Genomic DNA, 12,346 nt, shown 5'->3' on the forward strand with positions numbered 1-12,346 from the left:
CCAGCTCGTGTTGATTAATTGTATTTTCCCTTTCCTTGCATCTTGTATCTGCTCTTGGCTCCAGAGCACTGAGCCTGGAGTGGAGCAGAGGACAGTGGCAGAGCTGGAGCAGCCCCTGGCACTCGCTGCCCTGGCCCTGCCTGCAGGTAGGACCTAAAAATAGCCTCCTCCTGCCTGGTCGATGTGCTCACCTCGAGGAGCCAAGGCTGAGCAGCTCCATCCCCCTCCCCATGCCTGTGTTCCTTCCCTGTCAGTGAGGCTCTGCCAGGCTCCTGGGAGTCCCAGGAATGGCACAGGGGTTGGCAGGGCCAGGCAGGGGCCAAGGGCTGCCCACTGGGGCTCTGGCTCTGCATGGCCTGGCAGGGTGAGGTACAGGGAGTGGCTGGTGCTCCTAGGAGCAGAGGAAAGCACTGGGCATGTCCCCATGGAGCTCTCTCCCTTGGCAATTGGGATTTTCCTCTTCCAGAGCCAGTTTCTTCCCTGTCCTCTTACATCAGTCATGGGCAGCCAGAGGCCCCGTGACCCTGAGTGCATCCTGCTCCCTCTGGCCCACAGAGCACAGAACAGTATGAAATGACACCAGATGGCACCAACCCCGTCCTTTGTGAGTATTTATTGGTTTGCAGGGGCTGCCTGAGCCCAGCACCCGGCCCTCTGGCCTGGGACCGGCTGTTCCCCATGCTATTTGGAGGTGGGGGTGCCCTGGCCAAGCTGCAGCAGGGAGTTGGTGGCGTAGTTCTGGAAGAGGGGCTGGAGGAACATGCCAACGGTGCCAAAGACACAGACGAAGACGAAGATCCACAAGAAGAGGCGGTCGATGACCATGGCCACGTACTTCCAGTCCTCGCTCACCTGCGCAGGGCCGGAAGAAAGGCCGGGTCAGGCTGGGCCTTGGGCATCACCCGTCACTGCCTGGACTGGGAGTTTGCAGCTCCTCAGAGCCCCAAGTCTGCTCCCTCAGCAATGCAGCTCCTTGGGCTGCCTGCAAGCCTGCTCTAGGCCCCACGGGGCTCATTCCCCCTGCTGCCACCAGCACTGCTGAGCCCAGGAATCTCATCTCCCCAGTGAGCAGAGTCAGGACGGGGACTCTGCCAAGATCTGCAACCTCACAGTACCATACAGGGCCAGGCCTCCTGGCACCCTCCTGGTTTTCTAGAGCAGCTGCTTCAGTCTGGGGCTGCAGTGGTGGGTCAGAGACCAGCGTAGGACCCTCTGCCCAGGCAGAGGCTGTGATACATCTAGGCAGGGACCCTCTTGGTGCTTGTGCACATCCCTTCCCATGGAGCAGCCACGAGCCAGCACACATTCTCCACCCCATGGCCCTGCCTGCACCCCACAGCTCTGTCTGCACCCCATCACTCTGCCCACCTACCCTGAGCCCTGCCCATCTCCAGGTGCATCCCTTGACTTACGCTCTGGTCATCATCCTCACTGCGCATGTGGTCAGCAATGAAGCGCACGCCGTCCACTGCCTCCTCCAGCCCACAGCTGCAGCTGGGTGCGGGGGCCGGTGCCTGCCCCTGCCGCTCCCGGTAGCCGTTGAGCCCCTCGGCCTTGGCAGTGCCAGGGTTGGCGTAGCAGGCGCAGGTGTGGGTGCCAGCATGGAGGAAGAGGGTGGTGGCAGCTGCACGCTCCTGGGTGTGTCGGCGCTGGCGCAGGCGCTGGCGGGCGCAGTTCTGCCGTGGCTGTTTCATGAAGAGCAGCACCGGGAGCTTGTGGAGGAAGAGGGTGCGGACCCAGGGTGGCATGGTGTGCGTGGTGGGTGAGCGGTGGTGCACGTTGAGGACGCAGACGCTGGTGACAATGGAGAAGGTCACCAGCACCATGGTGAACATGAGGTACTTGCCCACCAGTGGCACGTCCAGCGAGGTGGGTGGCACGATCTTGGAGATGAGCAGGAGGAAGACAGTGAGGGCAAGCAGGACGGAGATGCAGAGTGTCATCTTCTCCCCACAGTCGGACGGGAGGTAAAAGACAAGGATGGCCAGGGAGGTGATGAGGATACAGGGGATGATGAGGTTGATCGTGTAGAAGAGTGGCTTGCGACGGATGATGAAGTCGTAGGTGATGTCCACGTAGGTGGAGTCTTCAGGGTTCTCGTTGCGCCGCCCTGGCAGCGCCACAATGTCCCACTCGCCACTGGGTGTGAAGTCATCCAGGCTGGCCACCTCGCTCTTCAGTACCAGGTCGATCTCAGTGCGGTCGTAGGTCCAGGAGCGGAACTTCATGGTGCAGTTCTGCTGGTCGAAGGGGAAATGCTTCACCTCGATCTTGCAGGCACTCTTGTAGATGGCGGGCGGCAACCAGAAGATGCTGCCGTCGTAGGAGATCACGGCGTTCGAGTAGAAGGACACCTCATACATCCCATCGGCACTGGGGCAGAGAGATGTGCTGTCAGTCCTGGGGGTGTCCAGCCTGACATAGCCCCTGACCCTGAGTGGGGTCGGGGCATGCACAGCCTCCCCCAAAAACCACCTACTTGTTGTAAAGCACCACATCAGGCAGCCAGATGTGCTTGGAGGGCAGGCGGACCTTCTTCATGTTGTCAAAGTCCTCTGGCTTCCAGGTGAGGCGATAGTCCTCCCACTCCTGGGGACAGGGGCCATCAGCCCAGCCTGCCCACAGGGTAGAGGGGGGGACAGGGCAGAGGGGACATGAGGGTCCAACACAGGAGGTATGGGGGGCTGGGGCAGGGCAGGGTGAGCATTAGGGTCCCACATAGGGTATACTGGGGGTCCCCGTGACAGGGGTGGGCAGGGGGATGAGAAGTCTTGAGTCAGGGTAGACACTGGGTGTCTCAGTGCAGGGGGGCCCAGGACAGGATGCGGGGGGCGGGGATCCCAGGGCCACAGCAAAGTCCAGGGTGCCCACCTGGGTCAGCCAGACGTTCGTGGTCATAATCTGCTCCCGCTCGTGCTGGAGAGAGAGGGGAGGGCAGTCACTTGGGGTGCTGGGGGGGTTCAGGACCCCCTCTCTTCCCCAGCAGGTGGGGGAGCAGAGCCCTGGTCAACTCACCACGCTGATGAGCTGCGCCAGCGACACCATGAGCTGCACGGTCACCAGCTCGGAGCCGTTGGTTGCCGGCCGGATCAATTTGTTGTACCGTGCAGGGTCCAGCAGATACTCCACCAGTCGCTCCTCCGTGTCCGTGCCCAGACTCCCTGAATAGGGCACAGCCTGAGCGCCCAGCACAGGGGCCAGGGATAGAGCCTATGCCTGGCCCGGGGCTCGGGGTGGTGGGGTGAGAGGGCGCGGGTGTCATCGCCCGACAAGGAGTGGGGAGGGACAGGGAGGGATGGAGGAGGGGCCCAAGGGACGGCAGTGCCTGGGGACGAGCAGCTCGGAGGGGGATCCGGGCAGGGCGGGGGGCTCCCCTCTGGCCTCCCTTGCCTGTCGCTCCTGTCCCTGCCCGTCCATGACACCCCCTCCTCCGTCCCTGCCCGTCCCTGCCCACCCCCGACGAGGCCCACCTCGAGGCCCCGCAGAGCCCCGAGGGGGCCGGGGAGTGCCAGCGGCACCGAGGCCGGTACCGGGTCTGTACCGGGTCTGTGCCGAGCGGTCCCGTGCAACAAGCGCAGCCCCCGGGCCCGGCCCGGTCCTGTGCCGGTACCCACCCCCCCGACCCCCGGCACTCACGTCTGAGCGCGGCGAGCAGGCAGAGGACGCGGAGCAGCGCCATGGGGGCGGCCCCGATGCCGCCGCCGGTGCCTGGCGCTGTCCGCGGTGCTGAGCGGGCGCTGTCCGCGGTGCTGGAGCCGGCGGCGGCCCGGGCGGGGCGGCCCCGGGCGGGAGGCGGTGCCGGGCGCTGCGCCGGGGCCGCCCCGCGCTCCCTGCTCCGCCGCCGTCACCGCCGCCGTCACCGGCCCCGGGGCCGCCCCCCCTCCGCCCCCGGGACGCGGCAGAGGGTCCGGGCTGCTCCGGCGGGGTCCCTGCAGCGGGCGGGGAACCGAGCGCGGGGGGAGCAGGGGGAGAACCCGCGGGCGGATCCCGAGACCGGAGTCCCCCTGGGATCCACCGTGCACCGAGAGGGGGGGCCCAGGCACCAGGACTCCTCTGGGCTTCAGAGACCCCCTGTGCCCGCTGCCTCCCTATGCCCGGTGCCCCCCGGTCGTCCCGGTTCCCCTCGGTGCACCCCGGTCTCCCCCGGTCTCCCCCTATGTCGGGGTCCCCCCGGTCCCCCTAGTCCCTCCTGGCCCCCCCGGTCCCCACTGTGCCCCGGTCCCCCCCACTCCTCTCCGGCCCCCCCGGTGTCCCCTGGGCTCAGCCCCCTGCCCCCGGTGCCCCCACGTGACCCCTCCCGGGTGGAGGTGGAGCTCCCCACTGGCCCCGCCCCCTTCCCCCGCTCCCCGGGTGCTCCCGGTCCGTCACTTCCGTTCCCGTCGCACGGCGCTTCCGGCGGGCTCGGCCCCGCCCGTTCCGGCAGCGGCACTTCCGGGAGCGGGGCCGTCCCGCCGCCATCTTGGGCCGGCTCCGGGGCTGCGGCGGCGGCGGCGGCTGGAGCGGGTCCCTCCATGGGAAGATGCAGCGGGCGGGGCCGGAGGAGGCGGCGGGGGCGCAGGCGGCGGCGGGGGGTCCCGGGCGGAGCGGCACCGAGGTGGCGGCGGCCCCCGCCGGGCGGCTCCTGAGGCGGGAGTTGCGGCTGCTCGAGTCCATCTTCCACCGCGGCCACGAGCGGTTCCGCATCGGCAGCGCCTGCCCGGACGAGATCAGCTGCGAGTTCGTGCCAGGGGCCGGAGCCCGCGCCGGCGCCTCCGCCTCCCGGGGGCCGCCGCCGGGGCCGGTCCGTATCCACTGCAACATCACGGTGAGGCCCCGGGGGGGCGAAGGGCCCGGGGGCTGCGAGGTTACCGCGGGGGCTGCCCCGGCCCGGGCAGCTCCCCCTCCGCCGCGGGGGCTGTGCCCTCGTTCTCTCTGCCTCCCTCGGTTTTGTTTTGGGGGTCCCCCAGGGGGGCCCTGACCCGCCTGGAGAAGGGGCACCCGCGGCTCCTCCCGCCCGCTCTGTCTCCTCCTCCCTGAGCTTTTAGGGATTCTGGGTTGCGGATCCCCTCCTGTATCACAGGTTACAACTGTTTGGGGGCTCCGTGTGAGGAGCAGCAGAGCCTGGAAAGCACCCGGCGCAGAGTCTGTGTCCGAGATTTTCCAGAGGGGCGGATCGGGAGCGCTGCCGGAGGCTCTGCTCCGTGTTAAAGGTGCTGCCGGGCTCTTCTCCCGCAGCCGCTGGGGTAGAGCTGCGAGGGGAGGGACCCCTGGGCAGCCCAGGATGCTCTCGGTGTCCTGCCTCAAGCATCGATGGCCCCGCGACCACTGGGGGGGCCAAAACGCCACCACCCCGGGCTGGGGGATGGGAAGAGAGCTAGCCGAGCACAGTCACAGTAGGGCTTTGCTCTGCCCTCAGCCTCCGGGATTATCCTAGAGGGGGGGATATCACCTGTGGCCTGATCTCTGGTTTGTGGGGCTGCAGCCCCCACCCAGCCCAGCTTTGTCTCTGCCATGGCCTCCCTGCCACCAACACTCCTTCTCCTCCTCCCAGGAGTCTTATCCAGCTGTGCCCCCAATCTGGTCTGTGGAGTCGGACGATCCCAACCTGGCAGCTATCCTGGAGAGGCTGGTGGAAGTCAGGAAAGGAAACACGCTGGTGAGACACCGCTGCCTTGGGAGGGGGGAGGGGGGGCTGGCTGCTCATGGGGGGGAAATCCCTGCTTGTGTGTCCTCTGCCACCCAAGATGGGGGTGTGACTGCTCTCCAGAAATTTGGGATGAGCAGCTCTGGCTTTGTTTGGTGCTCGGGTGGGGTTTTGCTGCTCCAAGCAAGAAGGAGCAGCCCTGGGGCCTTCCCTCATTCACTGCAGCGCTGGGGCTCAGTTTGGTGTGGGGGGCCCTGCACCTCCCTGACCCTCTCTGCTCTCCCAACAGCTGCTGCAGCACCTGAAGAGAATAATCTCTGACCTCTGCAAACTCTACAACCTCCCCCAACACCCAGATGTTGAAATGCTGGACCAGCCTCTGCCGGCAGAACAAGTAAGTTGGCTCGGGAGGAGACTCCCAAAGCTCAGCAAACCAGGTCCCTGGAGTATGCATTGGATGCTTTTGGGGGTTACCAGAGGAGGAACACGAGTGAGGGGTTGGGTTTCTGTCCTGGGTGATACCAGCCAGCTCCACTGAGCCTTAGGACTGTTTCCTGTAAAGGTTCTTGGTTCCGCTTTGCTTTTAATTTGGTTCTGCCTGTACACCCCTGTTTGACCTCACCTTGGAAGCACCTGGGGAGGCAGGAGGGTATTGCCCCAGGATGCTGACCGCACCATCTCTGTCCTGTCCTCACAGAGCACACAGGAAGAGGTGTCCTCTGAAGAGGAAGATGAGGAGATGCCAGAGGTAAGTGCAGAGGAGATACGCCGGAGAGCTGAGCATAGGGAGGTGCTGAGAGGTGCGAGGGCACAGGGACAGTGCCTGAGAGGAGCTGCTGGAGTGCAGGCAGCGAAGTTTGATTTAAAGGCTGGATAGTTCTCAGCGTTTTGATGCTGAGCCACGTCTGGCAGCCACCTGTTCACAGACCCCAAGGGAGTGCAGAGGCCAAGCGGCACAGCCGTATCCTCCAGAGGCATGTGGGTGAACTGTGAGCAGAGCTGCTTGGACAATGTTTGCTGTTCTGCAGAGTCTGAAATTCCCTCAGGAGAGATAGAATTTCCAGGTTGCTGTTGCTGGCAGGGGAGTCACCGTGCAAATGGGACTCCCACAGGGGGCATTAGATTGGGTGGCTGAGTGAGCCAGTGAGCTGATTGCTGGGAGCAGCAGAGGCAGCCACCCTTCACTGCAGGCTGGGGGCATCGTGCTGCAGAACCCACAGGCTCTGGTTGTTTGGTTTGCAGTTTAGAGAGCTCTAGAAGTGGGTGGAATAATCTTGAATCTCCATGGTGACGTTTAGCGATGCCTCACATGCTCCTCTGGGGTGTGAGCAGCACGGGCACTGAGTCAGCAGTGCTGTGGAGCCTGGGGGCAGGTCACTGAGCAGCAGCACCCCAGCAGTTTGGGAGGGGTTTAGCAAAGTTAATTGATTGCTAAATCCAGGCTAGGCTTTGCTAGGGGAAAAGAAGGGTTAAACTGGCATCAACATAAGCTCAGGGGTCTGCAGATCTGCCACTTCATGGCAAATCAGTGCTGTGTGAGGCCTCATGCTCCTGTGGGCTGGAAAATAAATCCCCAGGAGCTGAGCATTCCCCCTCGTGCCTTCTGCTAATGCCAGGTGTCGTTGTGGAGGGGGAACACTCTCATGTAGAGCAAAGGTTTTGTGCTTAGTGGTGGGATTTGTTGGGCTGTGTGGAGCAGCAGAGCTGCTCCCTGGTACAGAGATTCATTATGCAGGTTAATCCACTCGAAGGATTTTCTAGGAGGATCTGTTCTCCTGTGTGACAGTCTAAAAATGTCAAAGCCCTTCCAAAACTGCTGCTCAACTGGAATAGCTATGAGCAGCCTGGAGAGGCCGGAATAAACACTTGTTCTGAGGATTTAGTGCCAGTGCTGAAGCTGTGCATTATTCCCACAGCCATTTCCAGGCAGCTGAACGCTGTGTGCATGGGTAGAGATCTCTGTAGTGGGCCCAAATGGCTGCAACTGGTTTTTACTGGTTATTCACGTTGGGTTCTGACATTGATGAGTGTTGGTGTGGGAAGGTGTGAGGGGCAGAGGCTCTGCCAGGGTCAGGTACCACATCGGGGGTGTGCTGAGCTGATCTACAAAGAGCCCCCAGACACACTGAAATGTCCCCTCTTGTTGAGGGGAGAACAGCTCTTATTGAGCTTGCATGAGCCTAGTGCAGTGTCCAGGCCTTGTGTGTTCCATTCTGTTTGTGTCTCAGGTCAGGACTGGGGGCTTCCCGGTGTGAAAGAGTTGCACTAGAAATCCTTGCTGGGTCAGGGCAGCTCCGTACTCAGAGCAGGGAGGAGCCAAGGCACATCTCTTTGAGGTCTCCTCTTCCCTTCCCAGGACACTGAGGACTTGGACCACTATGAGATGAAAGAGGAGGAGCCGGCAGATGGGAGGAAGACGGAGGATGAAGGCATTGGGAAGGAAAACCTGGCCATTTTAGAGAAAATAAAAAAGAACCAGAGGCAAGATTACTTAAATGTACGTGTCGCCTGGCAGGCAGGCGGGTTGGGGGAGCAGAGGGACCCAGGGGCAAGAGCGACTGAGGCACCTGCCAGCCCTCCAGCCCTAAATCAGGGGCCATCCCCAGCCAAAGGTACAACAGTGGCTCTCAAGAACTGGTGGGGCTGAAGCAGAGAAGTCTGTGATCTGTCTCTGCAGCTCCCAGAGGGTGCACCCAAGTCGTTGGTGCTACGTGGGGTGACCCTCCTGTGGTAAGATTTGGGCATCCCCTCTGCCTCCAGAAGCTGCACCTCACCTGAGGCTCTAGAGGCAGCTGTTGGATTTTGCTTTTGTACCTCTGGGCTGAGATTTTTAGACAGTAGAGAGCACACGGAGGCATTTCTGCTGCAGCTGTGCTGCCTGGGGTGGCGTATTTGGAGCAAGGGATGGACTGAGAAGTGAGGGGCAGACTGGTCTGCTACAGAGGCTGGACAGGGTTGTAGCTTAGGTGTTGACCTCGTAGAGCAATGGCCATGGTGGGTGCAGCATAACAGTGCAACTTCCCCCCTCCCCTCCCTCACAGGGTGCAGTGTCTGGGTCTGTGCAGGCCACCGACCGGCTAATGAAGGAGCTCAGGGATATTTACCGATCACCAAGTTTCAAGGGCGGTGAGTGCTGCGGGGACCTCCAGGGAGGAGAGTTCCTCCTCGTTCTGGGGGCACCTAATGGACCTGGAAGCTGTTCTGCTCAGCTGGGGGGAGGATCTCTGGCCTTTGGTGGCTGTGACTTTGTCAAGAGTGAGCAAAACCTCTCTGTTGCCCTCTCTGTTCTCTGCCATTGATGGGTGGAAGTGAGGAGCATGCTGTGGGTTGGAGGATTATCTGACTTTGAGTGGGATGGTGCTCCAGTCCCTTTTCCGAGCCCAAGGACTCAGGGAAAGAAACTGCTGCCCTCAGGACTGTCCTGGATAAGTGCTGCTTTTCGTGGAGGCACTGCCCAAGTGAGGTAGTGCTGCAGGGTCCAGGGGATTTGAAATCTGGGTGATCTCTCGACCCCCTCTCGGTTTTCCCCTACAGTGACCCGCCTCTGTTCTTCTTGCAGGATACTATGCAGTTGAACTAGTGAATGACAGCCTGTACGATTGGAACGTCAAACTCCTGAAGTAGGTGGCCCAGCTTGGGATTGTGCAGTTATGGTGGGTCTTGGTGGTGGGACCAGAAGGTCCCTGTGAGCAGAGGGGACGTGAGCAGGACAGGGCAGCACCCGGCAGTTCTTGGGTTAGCCTCTCTCAGGCAGCTGGCTTGCTGTCTCCATGTCAGAAGGGGGTGATACCGCCAGGGAAAGATGAGATAATGTGAGGGCTTGCAAGTCTCTGCTGTTCCTAGAGTCCGGAAAGAGGTGCATCAGGCAAACCCCGAGCTTTCACACCCTCCAGACACCAGTGCTGCCTTTTTCTTGGGCCAGACAGTCTTTATTTTTAAGCTGGCAGCATGCAAAAGGGGTGTGATGGTCTTCTCTACAAAGCAGGAGCAGAATGCCAGCAGCCCGTGCTGGCACTGCCCTCGGTGAGGGCCTGGGGCCCGCGAGGCTCCCCGGCAGTGCAGGTACGGCCGCTCTGGGGTGAGCTGACAGCACGGCTGGCCTGAGGTGTCTGGCCCTGACTGACCCTCTGGGGTGTTCCTGCCGCAGGGTTGACGAGGACAGCGCTTTGCACAGCGATCTCCAGATCCTCAAAGAGAAAGAAGGAACAGATTTCATCCTCCTCAACTTCTCCTTTAAAGTAAGGTTCCCCCTCCTCAAGAGGGACCTGCCTGGGCGAGGCTTCAAAGAACACCTTTCTCAACGGCTTTGCTTCTCTTCTCTCGTTCCAGGATAACTTTCCTTTTGATCCACCGTTCGTAAGGGTTGTGTCCCCAGTGCTGTCAGGGGGGTGAGTAACCATTTGCCTTTCTCTGCTCTGCAGAGCTGCTTCCTGCAGCAGTTTTCACTGGCTTTATCCAGCATCATGACCTCCCTGACATGGGTTTACCGTAGGGAAGCAGAGACAGGGATGGTGGATTTTTTTTAGTGTATTTCTTCCATCTGAGATCTGATCAGAGATGTTTCACCTCTGGAGCAGTGGGTGGGTGTGGCTGCATCCGTTTCTGCAGTAATTTTGTCTGATTCCTTCCCCAGGTATGTTCTGGGTGGCGGTGCCATCTGCATGGAGCTGCTCACCAAACAGGTGGGTGCTGGTCCCTGCAGGGGCTGGGGGAGCTGCTCTGCTGGATCCTACTATGCCCTTGCCTGGCACAGCTGGGGGAGGCTGTTTGGTTGCATTGAGGGGCACAGCCCCCAGGGTGGGTCTGGCTTCACCGCATGTTGCTCTCCCAGGGCTGGAGCAGCGCCTACTCCATCGAGTCGGTGATCATGCAGATCAGCGCGACACTGGTGAAAGGGAAAGCACGAGTACAATTCGGAGCCAACAAGGTAAGTAAGACCTGGCTGGTACAAGAGAACGGTGGGTGATAGGGGAGAGGCAAATGGAGGCACAGCCAACTCTGGCTATGGGATGGCTCGCCCAAGGTTCCTGCTGGACTGATCATCTCTCTGCCTTCTACTGCAGAACCAGTACAGCCTGACAAGAGCACAGCAGTCCTACAAGTCCCTGGTTCAGATCCATGAGAAGAATGGTAAGGGCTGAGGGAGGGGGCCTGTGTTTCCCCTTGCTCATTTGGGCTCCCCAGACGAGCTGCTTGAGTTTTATCCCGCTCCAAGTGCAGAGGTGACCTGGAGGCAGGGGCAGCTGCTGGAATGCAGGGTGTGGGTGCAGCATGCTGCTGCCCTCCCTGATGCCCAGGGCTGGGCTCCTGCAGCTGTAACTAGAGGCAGCACCTCACTGAATGCTTGGACTTGATCTGAGAGGTCTTTTCCAACCTGAACAATTCTGTGATTGTCCATGGTGTCAGGAAGTAACCCAGAGGGAAAGCCTTCCGCTAATCAGGGAGACGTGGCCTTTTGGAAGTGGGAAAGCAGCTTTTCCAGGCACAGATTCCCATTGCCCATGCAGCTTCCTCCCTCACGGATCTCTCTCCTCATTCCAGGCTGGTACACACCACCCAAGGAGGATGGCTAGTGCAGATGCTGCAGGACCAATCTGATTATCTTCTGGATACTCTATTTGGATCTTACTGATGCCTCTTGGCTTTCTCCCAGGATGTAATAGCTCTGCCTGTTGCGGGACAATACTGGCTGTTCAAAACTCTAAATAAAACTGTTTAAGGAGTTGGACTGACCCAGAACACTTGCTGGGCCCATGCTAGCAGGCATTCTTGTTAAAACAAACTCGAGCCTCTTGTATCGCTGGAAACTTTTGACTCTACTCCAGTCTAGAGCGTCCTCCTTACCTATGCTATGGATTTAATTTATTTTCTTATTTCATGTACACTGCTTTTTTTTGTTACAGTGTATGATGGATGTGTATGGAAAATGTATCTTTGGAGAAAAATTACAGTTTGTTAATTTGAGAATGCTGGTCTAACTCATTCTTTGCAAGCTGCTGCTGGGTGGGTTGTGCCCTAAGAACTCTGCTGCAGCCCTGGTGCCAGGGTGGGGAGATGGATGGAGCCACGGTGGGCTCAAGCCCTGCAGGAACGCCTGGAGCAGCTGCCTTGGCAGAAGAAAAGCCTGTCTCCCCTTGGCCAAACCCATCTCTTCATAAACTGCGAACTTGCAACTCGAAGCACAGAGGGGGAGATCTGAGGCTGTCCTCTGCCGTGCAGTGGAGGACAGGGTTGTTGGGTGCAGCCCAGGGCTGCCAGCTCCCATCCCAGCTTCTCTCTCTCCTCTTGCCCAGCAGTGAGATGAGCAGAGGCCCAGCTGTGCCCAGCGCAGAGCTATAGCCCTTTGTCCTCTTTCTCCCCACTAGCTGTGGGTGGGGTCTGAGCCCCTCGCCCCAGTCCCTGCTGTGCTGTGGATGCAAAAACTGCTGCAGGGAGGAGAGTGTGGGCACTGCTCTGGCCACCACTGCTCCTGACCAGGACCTGCTCTGGCAGCGAGCACCTCATTCTATGGTGGTTTGTTTTACTTTCCCTCCTCGAGCTCTTGTTGCTGCTCACCTTGGTGCTCCAGCCCTCCATGGATGGTGCTGCTGCATTTGTGGCCTGTTGCCTCGAATCCCCCCCAGCTCTGTCTTAAGTCTGCTGGAAGGAGATTTGGGTGCCAGAGCTCCTCTAACTTGGGCTGTGTCCTCGGCTGGAGGGCAGAGCTGACGCACTAGTGTCAAA

At 60.5% G+C, this 12,346-nt stretch overlaps 2 protein-coding genes across 2 annotated transcripts; one reads left to right on the top strand and one right to left on the bottom strand.

Moving 5' to 3' along the window:
* Positions 1–600: 600 nt before the first annotated feature.
* On the bottom strand, positions 601–3,746 carry CHRNB2 (cholinergic receptor nicotinic beta 2 subunit). Its single transcript, XM_017838991.1, has 6 exons — positions 3,637–3,746; positions 3,016–3,161; positions 2,872–2,916; positions 2,480–2,589; positions 1,413–2,373; positions 601–852 (listed from the first exon to the last, which is right to left on the bottom strand). Exons 1-6 carry the CDS (start codon positions 3,677–3,679, stop codon positions 682–684), a joined length of 1,476 nt encoding a protein of 491 aa, XP_017694480.1. The 5' UTR covers positions 3,680–3,746; the 3' UTR covers positions 601–681.
* A 693-nt stretch (positions 3,747–4,439) lies between these two features.
* Positions 4,440–11,587, top strand: UBE2Q1 (ubiquitin conjugating enzyme E2 Q1). Its single transcript, XM_017838992.1, has 13 exons — positions 4,440–4,804; positions 5,531–5,635; positions 5,913–6,017; positions 6,321–6,371; positions 7,980–8,120; positions 8,665–8,749; positions 9,183–9,243; positions 9,771–9,861; positions 9,953–10,011; positions 10,257–10,305; positions 10,455–10,550; positions 10,687–10,753; positions 11,165–11,587. The coding sequence occupies exons 1-13, from the start codon at positions 4,520–4,522 to the stop codon at positions 11,194–11,196; spliced, it is 1,227 nt and encodes a 408-aa protein (XP_017694481.1). The 5' UTR covers positions 4,440–4,519; the 3' UTR covers positions 11,197–11,587.
* The last annotated feature ends 759 nt before the right edge of the window (positions 11,588–12,346 follow it).

The sequence above is a fragment of the Lepidothrix coronata genome, unplaced genomic scaffold, assembly GCF_001604755.1.
Source record: "Lepidothrix coronata isolate B3197 unplaced genomic scaffold, Lepidothrix_coronata-1.0 Scaffold370, whole genome shotgun sequence".
Taxonomy (NCBI): Eukaryota; Metazoa; Chordata; class Aves; order Passeriformes; family Pipridae; genus Lepidothrix; species Lepidothrix coronata.

What these genes read in the sequence shown, in the direction of transcription:
- UBE2Q1 (XM_017838992.1), top strand. Translation starts at nt 4,520, where the DNA reads ATGCAGCGGGCGGGGCCGGAGGAGGCGGCGGGGGCGCAGGCGGCGGCG. An exon ending in TCCCCAGTGCTGTCAGGGGG is followed by an intron (nt 10,012 to 10,256) that starts GTGAGTAACCAT and finishes TTCCTTCCCCAG; the next exon opens with GTATGTTCTGGGTGGCGGTG. An exon ending in TACAATTCGGAGCCAACAAG is followed by an intron (nt 10,551 to 10,686) that starts GTAAGTAAGACC and finishes CTTCTACTGCAG; the next exon opens with AACCAGTACAGCCTGACAAG.
- CHRNB2 (XM_017838991.1), bottom strand. Translation starts at nt 3,679, where the DNA reads ATGGCGCTGCTCCGCGTCCTCTGCCTGCTCGCCGCGCTCAGAC. An exon ending in TGGCGCAGCTCATCAGCGTG is followed by an intron (nt 2,917 to 3,015) that starts GTGAGTTGACCA and finishes CTCTCTCTCCAG; the next exon opens with CACGAGCGGGAGCAGATTAT. An exon ending in GATGTGGTGCTTTACAACAA is followed by an intron (nt 2,374 to 2,479) that starts GTAGGTGGTTTT and finishes TCTCTGCCCCAG; the next exon opens with TGCCGATGGGATGTATGAGG.